General features: G+C 40.4%; 1 protein-coding gene across 1 annotated transcript in view; it reads right to left on the reverse strand.

Annotated features, from left to right (window-relative positions):
• Positions 1–22,486, reverse strand: part of KCND1 (potassium voltage-gated channel subfamily D member 1) — a 58,493-nt gene that overhangs the window by 18,536 nt on the left and 17,471 nt on the right. The window contains exons 3-4 of the mRNA XM_034434054.2: positions 1,716–1,878; positions 1,516–1,599 (exon numbers count right to left, since the gene is read on the reverse strand). Coding sequence (XP_034289945.2) covers positions 1,516–1,599; positions 1,716–1,878 — 247 coding nt within the window. The remainder of the gene's footprint in view (positions 1–1,515; positions 1,600–1,715; positions 1,879–22,486) is intronic.

Here is a 22,486-nt window from a genome sequence, read left to right on the forward strand (position 1 = left end):
CAAATAAGATAAACAAATAATTTAAGAGTAGGCTTCTATGATGCCTGTATTAGCTAAGATCAAAGTATTGACCAACAAAGGGCGAAGAATTAGCAATCAGAACAGAAACCAAATGGTGCAAGACTTGACAGCAATGTAGGAGGCTGCATTGTGCAGCCTTTGACATTTCCAAACCATCTTCAAGGACAGTCTGACTCACAGAATATTTGGAAAACACCAATGCATGAATGACAGCAGTTAAGTTTATTGCATCAGAGGAGACACAGAATCTGAATCAGCTAAAGCTGATAGAAAGGTATTAGGACAACAGTAGCCCCTAAAAGTCCAGGAGCTATGAATTGGGTCCTTTGAGACCATCCAGAGTAGCTGTTTCTTCAGCCAGTCTTCCTCTATCCTTAACAATGAATGGGTTCAAACCTAGTAAACTATGATTTGTTTTAGTTGCTATTTGTTGAATACATGAAAATGGGCTAGGTAAATGCATGTGCTCACCCAAGCCAACACAAAACAAATTATTTTGTAGTATAATGCAATGCTTGAACCTTTGTTTTATTTGGACAGCACTTTAATTAAATTGCTCTCATTTAATGAATGGGATTTTGCACAAAAGAAGTTCACAGCTTCCCCTAGATTTGGTGAGAGGGAGAAATAGAGATGGGAATCTTGGACATAAATCTAAACCAAATGCCAACGTTTCCAATGAACCCATTCGAGGGATTTTGTGATTATATTAACAAGTGTGGGAGATAATAGAGAACCAGAATTATTCCCTGGGGAAGAGCATTCCAGCATTGGTTTCCGCAAGTGACTCATAGAGGAAGCTCTGTTCTAAGCTTGGCCCAAGGATGTGTAACTGTTGGCTCTGGGGGTGAACATGGTACTCAGCCTAATTTCAAAAGCCCTCTGAAAACAATCACATCTACTTCTCTTTTTGCCAGAGAACAGACAGACTCCTTTTGTCAGAGGTCTAGACTGATCATTTGCAGATTGTTTCTGAAATTAGGCTAAGTGCTGCATGCATCCCCATAAATAAAGTAAATAAAATGGGGAGATAGAAAAACAGATCAAGAGAAAGAAAAACAATAACAGATGTGACAGAAAGTGGATGGCCAAGAAAGGGAAAGAGGGCTGGTATATCCCATTCTTTCTCTCTCTCTTTTTTTCCCCCTTATCTTTCAGCAACTAGCTCTGCCTAAAACTATCTTTGGCTTAACATGCAGCTCTGGCAAGTTAATCTTAACACTGATGGAATGCAATGGAGAGAAAATGTCTACAGCCCAGCTATAGTCAACTCCAAAGATCAAAGGTTTAGGTTTGCTCATTTTGACTGCAATAACAAAAACTGAGCATATTGGCCCAAACAAAGAGGAACATGTGTTTCCCATTCACGCTGATCCTTGTTTTCCTTACCTAGGAAAAGTCAATAGGTTTAAGAAAATCTGTGCCATTGTCTTAAGGATGCCCAGCATGGAGAAAACTGAGGGCACCAGGTTGAACAGAGAATTGAGTTCATACCTCAAGGCCTCCATTCTGCTTGTACTGAAGAAAAGCGTTGGTAGTGCCACTCTTGGCCAGTCGTATTCGGGTCAGGCGAACTTTCTGTAAAGGGAGAAACATAGAGAACTATTTGTGGAATGTCACAGATAATTGAGTTCCCCGTGTATGTGGTCTCCTCCTCCTCCTTCTCCTCCTCCCCCTCCTCTCCCAAAATCTACCTGCTGAGCTCGTCGCTTATCTGCCCGCTGATTCTGGTGGTAGATACGGCTGAAGTTGGAAACAATGACAGGTACAGGAAGGGCGATGACCAGCACCCCGCTTAGAGAGCAGATGGATCCAAAGATCTTCCCTGCAATGGTGCTTGGAACCATGTCACCATAGCTGCAAGAGATACGACAGTTACGGCAGCCCTTAAGCCTGTGATGGCGAACCTATGGCACGGGTGCCACAGGTGGCACGTGGAGCCATATCTGAGGGCACACGAGCGTTGCCCTAGCTCAGCTCCAGCACACATGTGTGCCCGCTGGCCAGCTGATTTTCGGGCCTTCTGGGCCCACCGGAAGTCAGCAAATGGGCTGTTTCCAGCCGCCAGAGGGCCTCTGGGTTGGGGAGGCTGTTTTCGCCCTCCCCAGGCTCCTAGAAAGCCTCTGGAGCCTGGGGAGGGCGAAAAACAGGCCTACTGGGTCCACCGTGCCATCACATGCCAAAAGCATGGGGGGGGGGTCGTGCACATGCACGGGGGGGGCAGGGCACATAGAATTATGGGTGTGGGCACGCACACACACGACCACCCCGCAGTCACCCTGCTTTTGGCACACGATGGCAAAAGGGTTAGCCATCATTGCCTTAAGGCATCTCACAATTGCCCACATAAACCTGTTACCCTCCGTTTTATAACACCCAGAAATGAACATATGCCCTCCACCAACTAGTGCCTTTCAGATATGTTGAGCTTCAATTCCGATAACCCTTAGGTAGTATTCCACTGGATTAAAGGAATTGAAATCCAATGTATTTGGAAGGATTTTCTTGGCCAGTGCTCCAGAAGGCTGGGGAGAAAATAGCTGACTGCTCAATAGCATAATCAGGACTTTCAAGTCTGGAATCCAAGATTGTGCAGTCTGCCTCTGTCCTCACAACACCAAGTAATCAAAGACTGGCAAATAAGAAATGGACCGTCAGTTTTGCCCAGCAAATAGCACCAAGTATACTGGGGTTCACCAGGATTGCCATTGTTCATTTAAACATCTTCCCTTCTCTTCATCATTAGAAAAATAAACCTTTACATTAGGCAGTATTACCTCTACTCCTCTCTATATATTACCATTCTGATGAAAAAACAGGGCTTATTCCAAAGTCAGTGGGTGGGTTCCACAACTGAAGCCAGGCTCATTGCCTTATCAAAGGAGCCTACATGGGATAATTAAGTTCAGGTTTGCAATCAGCAACCAGGCTGTGTATATATGTAGATGAGTGGGGGCATTAAGTGTGTGTGTGAGAGAGAGTGAGTGAGTGAGAGGGAGGGAGGGAGAGGAAAAGGGAGAGAAATTTTGGATGGGATGCTGAATTTTTCATTGACCCCTCTAGCACACTGTTAAGAGCAGCTTGATGTAAAAAAAAATCAAGCAAATGAAAAGATCTTGATCTTTGATTTCCATGCTGTGAAAATGTTAAGTTATGTGACAAGCTGCTATTAAGGACCCAGGAGGATGACTAAATAATAGTGGTGGCATATCTACTAGATAGTTTGGGTTGTGTGTGCTGCATAAGAATTATGTAAGCACGAGTCTGGAATTTTTGATTCACATAAACTTGAACTTTCTTTGACCAATACAAATTTCCAATATATTTCTATTAAGGTGTGGGGTTTTTTTGTATTATTCATTTCACTGTTCTGGTCAATTCTGTTACCATACGTGTTTTTGAAAATCATTTTAAAAAAATATCTATTCTAATTATGTAAGTTTTGAGTATAGTTTAAAACAGGAATGATTAAATATGTATTACAAGAATGTAATTTATGGTTTAATCATATATTTAAATGCTTTTTTTAACTGTTGACTAAATTTACAATATTTAAGTGGCATTCTAATAGTTATTCAGATAATAGCTTTTAGGCTGAGAAGCTAAAGAGGAATGGCCCTGGTTAATAGTTGGATGGGATTCCTCCAGTATACCAGAAGTCTACTCTAGATCAAGAAGTTGAAAAAACATCTTCAAAGAAGACAATGGTTGATCACTTTCATGTCATTACTGGGGAGTGGAACCACTGGTGGTGTAGAACAGTGGTGGGTTTCAAATTTTTTTACTACCGGTTCTGTGGGTGTGGCTTGGTGGGCGTGGCTTGGTGGGCATGGCAGGGGAAAGATACTGAAAAATCTCCATTCCCACCCCACTCCAGGGGAAGGTTACTGCAAAATCCCCATTTCTTCCCAATCAGCTGGGACTTGGGAGGCAGAGAATAGATGGGGGTGGGGCCAGTCAGAATTTTTACTACCGGTTCTCTGAACTACTCAAAATTTCCACTACCGGTTCTCCAGAACTGGTCAGAATCTGCTGAAACCCACCTCTGGTGTAGAAGGATGATTAGGAATTCCATCTTTTTTATATACAGGACTGGTGTAAAGAATTTCTTTACTTGTAAAGTGAGTAGAAAAACAATCTCACCTGATCTGGTGCCTTCCAAATATGTTGGCTTTCAATTCCCATCATTCCTATTCAGCATGCGAAATAGGGATGATGGAAGCTGGAATCCAATACATCTAGTGGAATTGATCACAAAAGTTGGTATGAACTTATCTGATGCTCTATTTGTGTCTACATCAATAGACTCATGTCAATAAGAAGAGACTGAAGACATATGAAGACAAAGTTCTACAAACGGTTCCCCAAAATTCAGCCACTTTCATTGGCCACTAAAAATCAGACTTTTTTGACATTTTTTTGAATATTCAGTCCCAAAAGAAGCTTCATGCAGCAAAATGAAACCACTAAGCATGTGAGCATGGTTAGAACTAATAAAATAATAATAATAATAATAATAATAATAATAATAATAATAATAATAATAATAATAATAATAGCAACAACTTTATTGTCATTGTACATGTATACACAGTATACCCATACAATGAAATTCACTTAACACCCAAAGACCAGGTCTAACACACATAACAATCCCCAAACACACTCCCACCTACCACAATTCCCCACCCCTAAACCACCCAAACATCCACACAACAGACCAAGTAATGCTGTCCAACAGCTCACTGATGGTGGCCCTTTAGTTCATTGTTGAGTGCAATTATAGCTCTGGGATAAAAACTATTCAGAAAACGTGTGGTCCGAGTTTTAATTGTTCTGTATCTTCTGCCAGAAGGCAACAATCCAAAAATTATATGACTCAATATATAAATTTCACCATTTCACCAACTCTAATCCCATTGCTACAGAAGATTTAAATCTTCAGCCTGGTTCTTCAGTAGTGAAGGTAATTAATGTTTCATTTCATGATTGCCCAACTCATTTTGAAACTGACCTTTCCTCCCCCTAAAAAGAGATCTCTCTGTATATAATTCTGGTGCAGAGTACCTCATCCTTGCATTCTCCATATAGCTGGGATGAAATCTTATAATTCCCACTTAATGGCTACAATAATTTAATTTATTAAACTTGTATACCACCCAACTCTCAATGACTCTGGGCTATGATGGATGATAATGATGCTGGGGATGGTATTCTAATATATCTGGAGGACACTGGACTTGGAAAATCAAGACTGACACATCAGTTAAACCAGTTAAAAGAATATTAACCCATTTAATACAGGCAAACACATTTCAAATAATAAAAATTTGCTATTTTCAAGTCAATCAATCTCTTTCCACTCCTCTTTATCCACCAGCATCAGGCTTTAAATCCTCCTCCTCTTTTTCTTCAACATATAAATGCCTCTACATATATAACATCTAATGATCCAGAGGGACAAATTCTCCATCCACCACTCCCCCACACATATCCCAGTCAGAGATGGTATTCAGCCGGTTTGGACTGGTTCACTCAAACCGGTAGTGGAAATTGCACCCACCTGCCCACCCGCCCTGGCTCTATGCCGTCCTATTTAGGCACATTTTTTAGGCCGGGAGTATGCGCAGAAGGTGCGCGCCATGAGCAAAGTGCATGCACGGAAGGCCAGGCGCATGAGTGGAAGGCAGGCGTGTGTGCAAACCGGGCGCATGCACGCACGAAGCAAGCACATGTCCACGCGCAAACCAGTAGTAACTTAATCTGAAACCCACCGCTGACCAGTGTTTCTGGCAGTATGGCTTCATGGTTGAGCTGGACACCTTCCCCATATGATCTTGTTTCCCCAAATTCTGTAGGTGGAGCTGGTTGCTCACCATCTGGTATGTCCTCCTCCCCAAGGATACCACCTAGCTGTCATTTCCAGTCTATAATGGAGCAAACTCCACGTAACCAGTTGACTTAAAGAGTGGGAATCTATGGCACCTGTCAGAGAACAGCAGGTTCCAAGAATTACGGCCTTAATAACTCTTTATTTCTGTTCTGATGAATGGGCCCTTGGGAGACCATTAATAGGACCAGTGCTGGGGAAAGAAGGAGAGGAAGCAGGTAATTGAATATTAAGATTCAGCAGAGACCAGAATGAATGAATGAATGAATGAATGAATGAATGAATGAATGAATGAATGAATGAACGAACAAATGGAGGTCAGATATTTTATCCAACTCAGCATTGCTTTCTTCAAATGATTTCCAGAGCTTTCCTGTACATTCACATTTCAGTTGCGTTAAAGAATAAGGGGAGGGCGGGAACTGTGCTTTCACTAAATTTTACAGTTCTGAATCCAAGGGCCTTATAATTAAATATAGGCAGTTTAAATGCAAAATATACAGGCATGCTATTAGAAACAAGAGTCTATACTAGTTTCCAACATACATTGTGACTTACTGGAGCAGATCAAGGACAGGTGGTTTGCATGCCAACATTGAAACACTCCAACTCAAAACTATGCATGCAAGCTGAAAAACTTCAGCCTGGTACTGAGTTAAACATATCTTTCTGTAAATTTTAATGCACGCTTATAATCTATGTCCAATTTTGTACAGGTTCAGAGCAGAAACAGTGACTATGGGAAGTGCCAAAGTCTGGGTACTCTTTCAATCAGTCCTTTAGATCTTCTCTGATAAAAAGCTTCCAAATATTGTTCATTGAAACACAAATTTGAGCAGATATCCGAATATTTGCATGCAACTGTACCCCACTCTCCTGCAATTCTATGTACTAATCAGCCAGCCAGCACTAGTGCTCCTGGAAGGTCCTATCTATCTTCATATTGTTCTCAGTAGTAATTAAGAATTATATTCCATTTTTTATCCAGAGATGGACAATCTTTTGAGATTCTGACACAGAATGCTTGCCATGGTAAAGTGGTGGTTCATCTTGTCCACAAGAAGGCATTTATTTATTTATTTATTTGTTTGTTTGTTTGTTTATATTTATTAATATAACATATATGGTCACCAAACTCACAGTGACTCTAGGCAGCTTACAAAAATAAGCACTGCTGAATCTAATCTTTTGTCTGGTCTCCAATTTATTATCTTATTAGGGAAGGTTGTTGAGAAGGTGATAGGTCTGAAACTCCAAAGGATCCCAGACGAAGCAGATTATCTGGATTCCTTTCAGTTGGATTTTAGGATGGATTATAGTACTGAAATAGTACTGATCATGCTTGTTGATGATCTCTGGTGGGCTTGAGATGGGGGCAGGTGCATCCATCCTGGCATCCCTTGCTCTTTCAGCAGTGTTCAATACCATTGATCATAGCTTATTTATTTATTCATTAGATTTATATGGCTGCCCGTCTCACATAAAGTGACTTTGGGTGGCTAACACAATAAAAACATCAATACAAAACAAAATGCAATTAATAAAGCCACATCAAAAAGAAAAAAAAATGGTCGCTGAGGGTAAATCAGTCAACAACAAATTCATGTAACTTATCAGCTCATCCACCTGCTGACCGCCGTGTCTGACAGACAAGCTGCGTCTTAAGAGGTTTGCAGAAGCTTAGGGGTTTGGGGGAAGCATATTTTACCATAGTTCTTCTTCCAAGGCCAGTTCCACTCAGTTGTGTCTGCTCCTGAGCGCCTCCATTTTATTATGCCTCAGGACTTGACTCTCTCCCTCCTTCTAATATCTACATGAAACTATTGGGTGAAGTTGCTAGTCAGCCTGGGAGTTATCTAAGGTACTAAGTATTATCTAGAAGGATGCGGTGGCTCAGTGGCTAAGACACTGAGCTTGTTGATCGAAAGGTCAGCAGTTCGAATCCCTAGTGCCGTTTAACGGAGTGAGCTCCCGTTACTTGTCCCAGTTTCTGCCAACCTAGCAGTTCAAAAGCATGTAAAAAATGCAAGTAGAGAAACAGGTGTTGTGACCCAGGCCCAAGTAGGTAGTATTTGACTCAAACAGTTCCAAAACAAACAGACTTTATTAGAACTATAAAGAATTATAGTTCTAATAAAGTTGAGAATTAACTCATTCTCAGCATAGTCCAAACTAAATCAAAACAAGTTCTTCATAACACAAATTCTTCAATCTAATCACCAACCTTGGTATAATTAGGCAAACTGCCAAGGGCTTCTCTTGGCAAAAGTTCAGAAGCAGAAGACACCGACAAGAGATAAGTGCAGCAAGACAAGAACAAGTCTATCAACGTTGTTTTCGACAAAGAGCCCAAGAGCCATTGCTGGTCTTTTAAGCCTTATGGGAGGGGCCAATCATCTCTTGGCCCTACTCCCGAGTCGTCCTCTTTGCTGTAACTGCTCTTGCCTTCTGGCAGCTCTTCTCATATGTGCACTAGGAACAGGCTCCTCCTGTTCCTCTGCCTCTCTACTGTCAGCCTCTGGAGGCTCCGGAGTCTGCACCTCACTCCCCGATGGCCCTGGCCCCATCTCTGCCTCTGATGCAAAGCCCTCATCTAGGCCTTCCCCAGCCTCCAGGACTGGCCCATGTTCTTCCTCAGCCTCATCACTGTCCAACTCCGCTGCCAGCTCCGCAGGCTGCTGGTGGACCACAATAATAGAGACCACCTTTGGTGGGAAGGTAACAGAGTTCCGTGCGCCTTTGGCATTTAGTCATGCCGGCTACATGACCACGGAGACTTCTTCAGACAGCGCTGGCTCTTCGGTTTTGAAACTGAGATGAGCACCGCCCTCTAGAGTTGGGAACAACTAGCACATATGTGCAAGGGGAACCTTTACCTTTACTAAGTATTATCTATACATTCATGAAAATTAGTTGTACATCTCTGCTCTTGGCCATCCATCCCTTGGAATTCTGGGCATGCAGAATTTGTGTTCAACTTTGATGACAGACAAAACTGATTCACAGGATAGCCACTAGGGTTACTAACTCCAAATCTGAATTGGCCTGAACACTGTCACAGTGATGTAGTGAAACAATTGCTTCACAGCCTCCTTTCTTTGGCTCAGGCATGAGGAAAGAGTGTCTTTCATGGAGTCAGAATCACTTTTATATTGATTATACCTTTATCTATTCTATTGGGTCTCAGGGACTAAGAACCGAATTATAATTAGTGCTAGATTTAGAGCAGGGGTCCCCAAATTTGGCAGCTATGCTGGCTGAAGAATTCTGGGAGTTGAAGTCCACAAGTCTTGAAGCTGCCAAGTTTGAAGACCTCTGATTTAGAGTATCAAGCCAATCTTCCATTCCTTCCTGATACCGTTTCATACTGCTCCTCTCCCGCAATTGGTTGCTGCTGTAAGCTGCTGCTATCACAATTTTCATTAGCCCTTGAACTTCCAACTTTATGCATTTTTTAAGCAGATAATAGTTAGAATCTTTGCTTTATTACAAAACAGCAAACTTTGTCATCCTTGCCTATGAGAACTGTTTCTCTCTGGCTGTCCTCGGATTTCAAGTTTATTTATATATTTACCCAACTTGCATTCCCTATAAATGTATTGGCTAACCTGAATTCTTACTAGCACTCAGCAAACCAAGGCCAAGTTTATTCTGCCTGATAAACTAATACTAAACCAAAATCTAATACTATTGCAAAAATAAGATAATAAAAAATAAGTTCCTATTGTAAAAATAAGAAACTTATTAACTAGAAAGTAAATATGAAAACCATTGACAACTATATCCCTCTGCCACCAATTCTTTACACTGTATTTTACATTCCCCTCAATAAAATTCTAGCATCTGGTGATAAGCTAACCATTTGTGTTTGCCTATTATTTCTCATCTATAATATGCTCCTTGTGCTGAGAGCCACATAGATGTTTTGGGGGCAATCTCAGTTTCTATCTATTCTACATTCTCAATATAGCACTTCTAACAGTGATTCTTAAAATCCACATTAATCTTGACCTTGTAATACCAGAAATACCCATGCCAACCAAATCTCAGGTCATGTCCTTCTAATTTTTCTTCCTGTACAGTTAAGATACAGTTATGTTTTGTAAAGGTTGTAAATGTTCGTCCTTAAATCATTTATAATAAAAACATTAATACCATCTGGTTCACACGCCTTTCCTGGTTTAATTTTTTTTTTATAACTTCAGAAACTTCCTTTAATTTTATAGGTGAAGGCACCTGGCAGTCGAAAAAAGTGTTTATGGCTTTGAACATTGTAAAACTGAGTTTGAAATAGAATTGTGTACAAATGTTGGCTACATAATTGTTAATATGTACAGTTTAAACTTTTATTGAAATTCGAAACAGAAGAAGAATAGGTGAAAGAATGTATGATAAAGTGAGCTAAAAATTTGGTCATAATATATAGATGGAACAATGGAAAAATATGTGGCTGAAAGTATTGAAATTTACACAAGGCTATAAACAGAATTTTTATAAAATGATGTACCCTTGGTATATGTCACCAGAGAAATTGTCTAGAATGTATAAAGTCACTTCAAATCAGTGGTGAAATCCAAAATTTTTTACTACTGGTTCTGTGGGCGTGGCTTGGTGGGCGTGGCAGGGGAAGGATACTGCAAAATCTCCATTCCCATCCCATTCTGGGGCCAGCCAGAGGTGTTATTTGCCAGTTCTCCGAACTACTCAAAATTTCCGCTACTGGTTCTCCAAACGGCTCAAAATTTCTGCTACCAGTTCTCCAAACTGCTCAAAATTTCTGCTACCAGTTCTCCAGAACCTGTCAGAACCTGCTGGATTTCACCCTTGCTTCAAATTTATGCTAGAAATTTGAACAAAAAGGGACATTTTATCATGTTTGGATTCACAGATGGATTTAAACAATTGTATATTGTTTAAAATCAGAAGATTTTAAACAATATATAATTAACTAGAGGTTTTTCTTGGGGATTGATGGACAGTTGGAAAAAAGTCATGGAACTTTGTTTTTCTACATGATAAATGCAGCAAGATTACAGGTAATCCTTGATTTATGATAATACATTTAACCTAGGAACTTGATTGAGTGGCAATCTGCCACTCACCTGTACATTCTTAGATGTACATTCTTAGCTTGCAAGCTATACAAAAACAGGTAGCAGGTCATATTTGGCCTGAGGGCCACAGTTTGCCGACCTCTGATTAGAAAGCTACAGCTTCCCTGTTCTATAAAGTTTAATAAGTTTTTTTTAAATAACTAAGCATAATTTCTTGCTTTATAATAGTTGATTGCAAACAGTCCTTGTTTAGTGACTGCCTCATTTAGTGACTATCTGCAGTTATGATGGTAATGAAAAAGTAACTTTGTCACTTTTATGGCCTTCCCAGATCCATAAAACAAGGGAAAGCTGAAGTAAGATCATAAGTACAGAAGAAAATGTACCTAATTCAAAGTATTTTGAAAAATATGGCTTCACTTAGCAACCTCTTGACCAGCTCCTAATTTTGGACACTAAATGACGACTATGATGCTAGCCAAAAAAACCAAAAGTAAAACCATGTAGAACTAAAGTCAAACCATATTTGCAGAAAATGGAAATAATTTGCATGAAAAAAACCTTGCAACCCATTTTTGATGATTTCCAGCACAGGCATATCTTTTGAGTCAGTTGCCTCAGGAAACTGTGAAGAACCTGTGGCCCTCTAGGGAGGACTTTGTTCATTTGGAGCTAACATGACCTAGGAACCTTTTTTCTGCTCTGTCCTCTTAAAATCTCCATCATCTGATCACCAGCTCAGCCATGAGGTAGCGTTAGATCCCCTATAGCTGCCCAGTTTTCAAGTACAGTAGTGCTTCCACCTTCTCCCAAACCAGGTTTTACCATGTATACAGTGAACAACCTTCACCAAAAATACTGTTAGCAGCAAAGTCAAGTCATCTCTAATACATGCAATCCATGTGGCATCCATTGGCTACTTTAGGCTGATATGGATACACCCCAGGGGTGAAATCTACTTACCTTCCTTACCGGTTCGGAAGTGCACGCACCACACACGCACACACCTTCTGCGCATGTGCAAAATCTTCTACGCATGTGCAGAAGGTAAAAAAACATTACTTCCTGGTTAAAACCAGATAGAGCAATCGATCGATCGATCGATCGATGGATAGATAGATAGATAGACAGATAGATAGATAGGGACAATACAATATAGGAGATAAAATATTAAATTAGGATTAAACCATAATAAAATCACCATAATATCGAGCCATAGAATTGCAATGGGATAGATCTGATAACTGAAGAAGCTAATCATCTAACTGCTTCTGGTATGGCTGTGGTAAGATCATCCCAATTGCCTTGAATGATTTCCTGAGAAGACATTCTTGAACTATATATGTTATTGTTTGTCTAGTGTATGACAGGCACATCGCGGGCTCTCTGCCATTCCCATTTAAAGAGCATTCCTTAGTTCTGGAATGGCCTGTAATGATTCTATTCAGGTGGCTTGATATTTTTCTGAGCAACTGCATTCCTGAAAGTGGTTTTGTTGGATCTGTGTGATCTGTTTGGTTGTGGTTATTAAAAGTTGCCCATTTTAATCGTCATTGTTCATCTAAATCAGGGGTGTCAAACTCGATTTCATTGAGGACCATATCAGGGTTGTATTTGACTTCGGGGGGCCAGGGTGGGTGTGGGCAGGGTGGGCATGGCCAGCTCGACATCACTCGTGCCGGGAGCACCTGTGGTGGCCTGAGCACTCTGCCACTGAAAATGGGCTCTTGAGCTGTTTTCGGCTGCAACGGCACCCTGCAACTCTCTGCCAGTGAAAATGGAGCTTGCAAGGGATGCGGGCAGCCCTCCCGAGCTCTGTTTTCACTGCCAGGGTCAATCCTTTGCTGTTTCTAGGGCGGCCTCATGGGCCAGATCTAAGCACCCCGTGGGCCAGATCCGGCCCCCAGGCCTTGAGTTTGACACCCCTGATCTAAGACTGTGGTATGTTATCCCAAAGCGGTTTCCAAGACTTAAGCCTAGTGAGAGATAAAGAGCCTAATATTTTATTATTGGAAGATCTCTAGAAGTCAATGATATGTTTATCTTATTCCACTCTCGAACTGTCAAAAAGAATCTATGAACGTACTTATGAAAAAACACACCACATATTGCCAGATGTTTACCTCAAGTAGTCTAGCTGTGGAAATTCATCTCCTTTCCAAGACCAGCCCATGTTAAAGGGGAGAGGCAAACAAAGCTGACAAAATGCACCAAACCCTTTTCTTATTTGTACTGTGCGCTGTAAATAAAGACAGTACCACAGAGATCAATTTTATGCTACTGTAGTTTTCTACTAGCACAGCACAGGTGGACAGCACTTGGCTGGAGCTATAAAGTTTATTTCCACCTGCATTGTATGAACATGTGCTACCTGTTGACTTGAATCCTCACTATTCAGATTTCTTGGAAGACCTCAGTGTTAGCAAAGAGAGAGAAACGCTTGTCTCTCGTTCTACTTTCTGACCCTCTGACCCATATCAGAGGCAGGTCACAGAATTTGGGAGGCTGGTCAGAGGCTGGTCAGAGTGCTGATGGATACAACAGCCATGCTGCTGGGGTTGAGGAGACTCGGATAAGATACCTTCTTGGCACATGAAAATATGCACACTTCTGAGTATTGTTACTATTCCCTTCCTGCTTGACCCCCCCCCCAGCCCCCCAAACTTTCTATTTCTTAACAGGCACCATTTGTTTCTTTCCTTGTATGTTTAAAAGCATTTGGGGCAGTGGTGAAATGTAAAATTTGTTACTACCGGTTCTGTGGGCATGGCTTGGTGGGAGGCCAACTTTTTTTTCTATTTTACTTTTAAAAGCATTTTTCCTACAACCACTTCGGCCGAAGAGGTTGTAAAAAGAATGTTTTTAAAAGGCTTTGACGATCCCAGCTGAGCCACACGATCATCAGAGGCTTTTTTTTTTTTACTTTTAAAAGCATTTGTAGAAAAAATGCTTTTAAAAGTAAAAAAAAAAACAACCTCTGATGTTCGCGCGGCTCAGCTGGGCATGGGGGGAGGGAGGGATTTCTGCTACCGGTTCTCCAAACCACCCACCGCCATCGCTACCGGATTGGGTGATCCAGTCCGAACCAGGAGCATTTCACCCCTGATTTGGGGGCACTACAGAACAAATCAGCCATTGTCTGTAGTGTCTTCACTTGTCCAGAGAGTCTTTGAGGAAGGAGGAGGGGCAGAGAAGGAAGTGGGAGGTAAGGCCACATTTATAATAACTTATTAAGGCAACACTTGGAATACTGCATTTTGGTCGCCACGATGTAAAAAAGATGTTGAGACTCTAGAAAGAGTGCAGAGAAGAGCAACAAAATGATTAGGGGACTGGAGGCTAAAACATCTGAAGACCGGTTGCAGGAACTGGGTATGTCTAGTTTAATGAAAACAAGGGCTACAGGAGACATGATAGCAGTGTTCCAATATCTCAGGGGTTGCCACAAAAAAGAAGGAGTCAAGCTATTCTCCAAAGCACCTGAGGGTAGGATAAGAAGCAATGGATAGAAACTAATCAAAGAAAGAAGCAACTTAGAACTAAGGAGAAATTTTCTGACAGTGAGAACAATTAATCAGTGGAACAACTTGCCTGCAGAAGTTGTGGGTGCTCCAACACTAGAAAATTTTAAGAAGATGTTGGATAACCATTTGTCTGAAGTGGTGTAGGGTTTCCTGCCTAAGCAGGGGGTTGGACTAAAAGACCTCCAAGGTTCCTTCCAACTCTGTTAATTCTATTCTAAGTCAATATCTCTGATGATTTGAAATGTTATGTAGGTATTGAGATTAGGACCCCCAAGATCTGTGCCCAATTATTTAGTTTTAGTGGCACCGATCTGTAAAAGTCTTTTAGGTCAGAAGTCAAATTTTCTAATTCCATGTTTAAATTCCCAGGAAGAAGATGCAGCTTTTTCCTACCTTCTATTTAGTAATGTCCTTTCATTCCCCCCCCCCTTTCCTGTCTTAGTATCTACAGTACATTAGTTGGTGAAGAAGGACTGTATCAAGGGTGGAGAACACGAGGTAAATGAACTATAGCAGTCTGATTCAGCTAAAAGTGTTAAAATAAATGGAAAATCTGCTGCCAATCTATCTCGTGCAATGATTGAGCAGTGTATTTCTACTGCAGTTTCAAAGGAACCCAACCTGAAGGATCAGATTGAAAGTAAGATGAACTCTTTGTGTGTTGCAACAGATTAACAAGGAACCATTTCATCCACTATGCAATGAAGAAGGGAGCCTTTTTCAAAAACACCCTCAGTGCTGCAGAGCATATATAATAGAAATCCATTAGAATCCATATTTTTATTCACTTCTCCCCTCCCCATCTACATTTATAACTCTCAACGCTACTGAGTAATTTTGATAAAATACAGCATAGGCAAGACCTTGACAACACCCTACAATTTGAAGAGACTGCTGAGAATCATCAGTTGATGCAGACCAAGGCCCTGGTGGTGAGGTTATGTATAATTGTTTAACACCAGTCCTCATGATCAGCACGGACACAGACATGCAGCCCGATTCTCATCAATTTTCCTTGGAACGAAGGCCCATTTTATTCAATGGGGCTTCCTTTTCCAGAAAATGCACAGAGGGTTGCAGACTAAGCAAATATGCATACGAAGATGCTTACTCTGCAGAATGGATGTCACAGAGCAGGGCTGTATTTGCTTTATCTTGAAAAGATTCTGGGTTTATTTTAGCACAGATTAGCGCTCTTTATATTTATTGTACACAGCACTTTCTAGTTTACCAGATGAGGGAGCCGAAATCTAGTGCTCTGACCCATTCAAACAGTTCTAAGTCAGTTCAGGTGCTGCAAATATTTTAAGACTGTCAAAAAAAAAAAAAAAAAAAAGAAGAAGAAGAAGAAGAAGAAGAAGAAGAAGAAGAAGAAGAAGAAGAAGAAGAAGAAGAAGAAGAAGAAGAAGAAAAGGATTAGATGAGGAGAATTGTGGTGGGGATTGTCTTATGTTGAATTTAAACCCATCAGGGTTCTGGTCAGGAAAGGGAGAGTAAGCATACTGGGTTAGGGTAGAGTCATATGAAATCTAAGCTTTTCTAATTTCGTTCTGTCAGTAGACAAAAACATTCTTATGGAGGCTTTTGATGGATAAGCCGTTTTTCTGTTGAGTTGGGTGGATATTGACAGTTCTTGTTTTTTAAACGATGTTTTCATTAAGTCTTTTAACTCTTATTTTTAATTTGCTTGATTTTTGCTTGCCTTCTATTATTTCTAACTGCTTTGACAAACGGAAAGTGCATTCTCTCTCTCTCCCTCCCTCCCTCTCTCTCTCTCTGAAACACATCAGATAAATAAAGTTTTACTCACCAATCCGGAAGCCAGAAATTCTTACCCCCAAACCAAACAAGGGTATATGATCAAGGAGAATATATCATGTATACCTGTCTATAAAGGTCAATATTTTGGAAGGGAGAGGCAAAGACGTGCTTACATATTTGTATTTTAGATCTCATGGTTTGCCTATTCCTCAGGAAGTCTTGTGAGTCTGAATAATCAGCCCCTCAGTTCCAGGTAGCAAAGGCAATTTCTGATGCGTCCTGCCAGAACCATATTGGGCTGCAGAGTCAAGTGTTCTCAGACCTCTCGTGTTTGTCCAGGTTCCAGGCCCATTGTGGGACTTATTAAACTTTTCCTAATTTAGTACAACAGCTAAAACTTTCAAATCCTTGTTAGGCCTTTCAAAAGTATCAGTTGGTTAGGTGCTAACCCTGGTTCTTATTTCTTGATTGATGGTGCCAGGGTTTCTTATTTTATTTAAAAAAAAGTTACCTGATAGCACATCAATTCATTCCACTCCAGCCTGAGAACTGCATGCAGCTCCTTGCTCCTGCAATTTGAAAATCATTGGCACTATTTTCCATTAAAAAAAAAAACACAAATGGATATGCTAAAGCTCCAATAGATTTAATTCATCTGTTTTATTTGATAAAGCAGACCTCAAAAATCAGGCTGGAAAAGTCTGCCGCTATAATATCCTCTATCAACATTGTATCAAAACAAAAGCAAAACCGATAATTCCTGTTCTGAATAGAGCCAATCTTTTCATAAAGAACATGGAAGAATCAGGATGAAAGAAAAAATGGAAATTATGAAGTCTCTGATCAAACCCATCAAGATCTGTGCAATGGTGTTGAATTTACAGCATTTAGAGAAAAGATCTAATAGGAATAAATTGTGACATGATATGATTAATTTTAAAAACCTCATTATCTGGACATGAATAGATATAGTTAGCATAAGCAGGGACCTTTGTCCTCTATTCCAGCACAAGGATCTCCCTCCTGCACTGCTCTCCACCACCATTCCTATTCTGCTTGGCTGAACTCACATTCAAAATAGAGGACTGTTGCCATCACATTTAGTTCTGCCCTCAAGAAAAGGACAACAGCCTGAAGGGAGATCGATCTGACCGAGACTGGCAGTCCTTTTTGTTCTTCAGTGAGCCGGCACAGCACCTTCTCTTGGGACAGGGACTGGTGTTAGAAGATTGCAGAAAGCTAAATAGCTTATATAGGAACATCATTAATCTAACTAAAGTGATCTGCTATTATGTAATAAAATATGCTCAGAAATGACTAATTGAATGGGAGCAGAAAATAAATCAAATAAAGGCTGATTGGAGGAAGAAAGGACCCAAAGGCCATCATTTCAAATGGGAAGAGCCCTAGGAGTTTAAAAAAAGGATGCAGAATCTCAGGACAGCTGGGAAAACAGCACTCTCTCTAGGATCCCCAAATTGATGTTCCTCACCGGAGGGGAGAAAGAAGTTAGAAAGGGAAAGGGGTGTGGGACTCCCAGAAGGGATTCATTCCAAAGGATCTTGGCAGTTTTTATCTCCATGCCCCATAACACTGCCTGCCAATTCCTATGTACCAGATGCTATTCAGAACCTACAGCAGACCAGGCTTCTCATCAGCTGGCAACATTCATTTCATGGAAGACTTGAAAAACGCCAGACCATAGTATTAATATTAACCTTTAGCATTTTTGTGGGCTTGACAACTCAATCTGATTACGGCTCCCTCTTGGATAGAAGATAGACTTACTACCGCCAAATGTCATTAGCTGGTGGTACCCTATTGCATGTCCACTGGCGATGCTGTGGGAGGGAAGGTTTCACAGAGATGGGAAACATATATAGGATTCTAAGTGTCCTCCTTCTTCATGTATTCTTCCAAAGGGGGTCTGACATCAGCTGACCCAACCAATGGGAAGAGGAATGAAAGGAAGGCAAGCCTTCCCACATTTTACCCTGATTGGTGCAAGGAATTCTTGAAAATTAACAGCTTTTCTACTTTAGGTTTCCCTGACAGATTTTTCATAGTGTACTGGCAAAGAATATTGAAAATCCTTGAAATTTATCATCTGGGACACAAACCTGGCAAGAAAGATGATGATGACTGGTGTATTTCACATAACAAACTACCCTTAGGTTTTGCGGACATCTACCTCACATAAATGACGGAGGCGAGCTTGGAAGTTGGAACTCACCAGACTTGGCTGTTAGCCACCATTCACTTGTATGCTATCCCATAATACCTTGCTTTAACATCTACAATTCTGTGTTTTTAGAAGACTTCACAAATTTTAAATGCCAAGATCAGTATGAATGATGCCACTGGGAAAAAAAATAATCTGCATAGGTGATGTATATATGTTATATATACAACTGGAATGATTAACATTACGGTAGATTTTGTCTCTTTTGCAGACTGTACCTTCTGGATCACTGCTCTCCAAATCAAAAGTTTCCCGAAACAAAAAAGAGATCCTATCTTCCTTCCAGGTATAATGAAATTACAATTTCCATAATTTCTAACTTTTGAAGGAAGGATCTGTTGAATAAGAATTCGGGGAGTTGTAGTCCCAACATATCTGAAAGACATCAGATATGGCTCAGGTCAACATTTAAGGTATTATTTCTCTTTCCCCTTTAATCTCTCTTTAAAACATGCCTCTTTTAATAAGATTGTGACTTAGCCACCAACTCTTCCTTCTTACAAATCAGAAATACAGATTAATAATTAATAGTAGTAACTGGGAGAGTGATCTTGGAGTCCTAGTGGACAACCATTTAAAGATGAGCCAGCAGTTTGCAGCAGCTGCCAAAAAACCCAACACAGTTCTAGGCTGCATAAACAGAGGGATAAAATCAAATTCATGTGAAGTGTTAATATCACTTTATAATGCCTTGATGAGGCCAAACTTGGAATACTGCATTCAGTTTTGGTCGCCACGATGTAAAAAGGATAATTGAGACGCTAGAAAGAGTGCAGAGAAGAGCAACAAAGATGATTAGGGGACTGGAAGTTAAAACATATGAAGAATGGTTGCAGGAACTGGGTATCTCTAGTTTAATGAAGGACTACAGGAGACATGATAGCAGTGTTCCATTATCTCAGGGGCTGCTACAAAGAAGAGGAAGCCAAGCTATTTTCCAAAGCACCTGAGGGTAGGACAAAAAGCAATGGATGGAAACTAATCAAGAAGAGAAGCAACTTCGAACTAAGGAGAAATTTCCTGACAGTGAGAACAATTAATCAGTGGAAGAACTTGCCTCCAGAAGTTGTAAATGCTCCAACACTGGAAGTTTTTAAGAAGATGTTGGATAACCATTTGTCTGAAGTGATATAGGGTTTCCTGCCTAGGTAGGGGGTTGACTAGAAGACCTCCAAGGTCCCTTCCAACTCTGTTATTCTATTCTATTCTATTCTATTCTATTCGATTCGATTCGATTCGATTCTATTCTATTCTATTCTATTCGCTCACAGTCTTTCTTTGTTTGACCCTTTCATTTCAATTCTTTTCATGTCCTTTGCTATTTTCTTTATAGCTGAAATTGATACTATGGGCCTCTGGGCGTGAATATGGATTTTTTTGCTAGCATTTATGTCCTGAGGCATTTACAGGCATGAATTTTAATATGAAAAAATGCAAAGGGAGGAATGGAAAGGCTAATATGAAGTTCATGGGGACAGATCAATGAAAGACCTGATCATCGGAGGCGAGCAAATGCTAAATCAGATTTCTGGCATTTTGTAATGATCGGCAAAGATTTTGTAACTCAAATACAACAACAATAACAATAAAAAAAGCTGCTGTACTCTGCATGGTAATGTTTAATTCCATTTGTGCAAGTCCGTCTAGTTTGTGTTTCCCATCTATCATATGGAAATTCATATTGAAAATATCTGAAATACTTAGAAGGTCATTACCATAACTGACCTTAGCCAAAATCTTTCCACCTCAAAGCTGTATTTTTAGAAGAGGGGGGAACTGAGAATTTAGTATTGGAATCAAATACCCACTGCTCACGAGACCAGCCTCTCTGAGTATCAAATTGCCCTCCCAAATGACTCTAGACTCTAGCTTTTAATTAAAATTCCCAACATTCTTCAACCCTGGTGCTTCTGGGAATTGCAGTTTAATATCCGGAAGGCCAGAGGTGTAGTTTAAGCCATGTGTATATAATGTAATGGATTCTAGACACCAACTTGCTTCAGTCAGTTTCTACTCTTCGAGTCACAATTTTACATTTGTGTTCAACATTGGTAAACATTGGGATTCGATAAAACAAAAGAAGGGCTTCTGAATGGCTGAAATCATGTGAATTCTTTCTCAGGAATGTTCCTTCCTAAACCCTTATGTCTGAGCATGAGCAAAATACAGGTAGTCCTCAACTTACGACCACAATTGAACCCAAAATTTCTGTTGTTCAGTGAAACATTTGTTAAGTTTTGCCCCATTTTACGACCTTTCTTGCCACAGTTGTTAAGTGAATCATTGCACTTGATAAGTTAGTAACATCGTTGTTAAGTGACTCTGTCTTCCCCGTTGATTTTGTTTGTCAAAAGGTCACAAAAAGTGATCATATGACCTTGGGACACAGGAACGGTCATAAGTGTAAACCAGTTGACAAGCACCTGAATTTTAATCACATGCTCAATGGGATGCCACAAATGTTGTAAGTTTGAAAATGGTCATAAGTCACTTTTTTCAGTGCTGTTGTAACTTTGAACGGTCACTAAATGAGCTGTTGTAAACCGAGGACTACCTGTATAATCTAAATAGATCAAACTATAGGAAGTCAAATAACTATTTTGTGCTGGTGTGACAATTCCTGTTAACACAGAGAACTATGAATTTCTCCTAAATCATACCTAGGCTCACATTAACACACACTCCTTTATCATTGATCCAGCAGGTTAGAAATTACAATACAGGTAGTCCTCTCTTAACGACTAGTCTCTTAGCAGTTATTTGAACTTATGACAGACCTCCCCAAAGGTACTTACGATCTAGTTCTGGAGTTCTGATGGCAGCACCCGAGGGGTGGATTCTAAATTTTTTTACTACCGATTCTGTGGGCGTGGCTTGGTGGGGGGTAATGTGACTGGGTGGGTGTGGCCAACTTTTTTTTTTTAACTTTTAAGAGCATTTTTTTCTACAACCTTAAGAGGTTGCAGAAAAAAATGCTTTGAAAAGCCTCTGACAATCAGGGAACTCAGCTGGAGGCTTTTAAAGGCATTTTTTTTCTTACAACCTCTTCAGCCGAACAGGTGAGGGATCGCCAGAGGCTTTTAAAGGCATTTTTTTTCCTAAAACCTTTTTGGCTGAAGAGGTTGCAGAAAAAAATGCTTTGAAAAGCCTCTGACGATCCCAGCTGAGCCGCGCGATCATCAGAGGCTTTTTTTTTACTTTTAAAAGCATTTTTTCCGCCGAAGAGGTTGTAGAAAAAATGCTTTTAAAAGTTAAAAAAAAAAAAGCCTCTGATGAGATGGGCGGGGTAAGCGAGTGGTGACCGGGCCGGGGACCAGTTTGGGGGCGTGGCCAGCCAATGTTATTACCGGTTCTCTGAACTACTACAAATTTTTACTACCAGTTCTTGCGAACCGGTGCGAACCGGGAGCAACCCACCACTGCAGCACCCCTCCCACTCCCCCACAGTCACAAGATCACATTTCAGGCACTTTGCAACTGGTTCACCTTTACAGCCGATTGCAGCATTTGGCAGTCATGTGATGCAATTTACGACATTTTTTCCAGAAACTGGACCTTTCGGTCTTTTTTTGGCTAAAGGCATCCATAGGAATACATTGACTCATTTAAGAACTGTGGCGTTTATTTAATCACAGCTGCAAAAAAAGTTATAAAATCAGGTCGGTCATATGGGTGCTTCAACTTCCAATCATCATGACTTGTGATGGAAATTCCAGGCGCCATTATGCTTGTAAGTCAAGAACTCTTCTGAAGTAAATCTCTTTCTTGAACCTGTGAGATATTTATTTTTCCAAATAGTTCCAGACAGATGAAACCAAAATCCTGCCTATTGCTTTCTAAGCTGAATTTGCCATTGTTCTATAGGTTGCTAATATTCTTGCTTTGTTAACCCATTTGGTTTATATGATGAAGAGGGCCTTTTTACAGAAGTTTCAGAAATTAAGGACGATTCTTTTGTTTATTTTTTTTAAATAATTGTTACTGAAATTTTTGA

The sequence above is a fragment of the Pantherophis guttatus genome, chromosome 2 (assembly GCF_059756535.1).
Source record: "Pantherophis guttatus breed Tessera chromosome 2, ASM5975653v1, whole genome shotgun sequence".
Lineage (NCBI taxonomy): Eukaryota > Metazoa > Chordata > Lepidosauria > Squamata > Colubridae > Pantherophis > Pantherophis guttatus.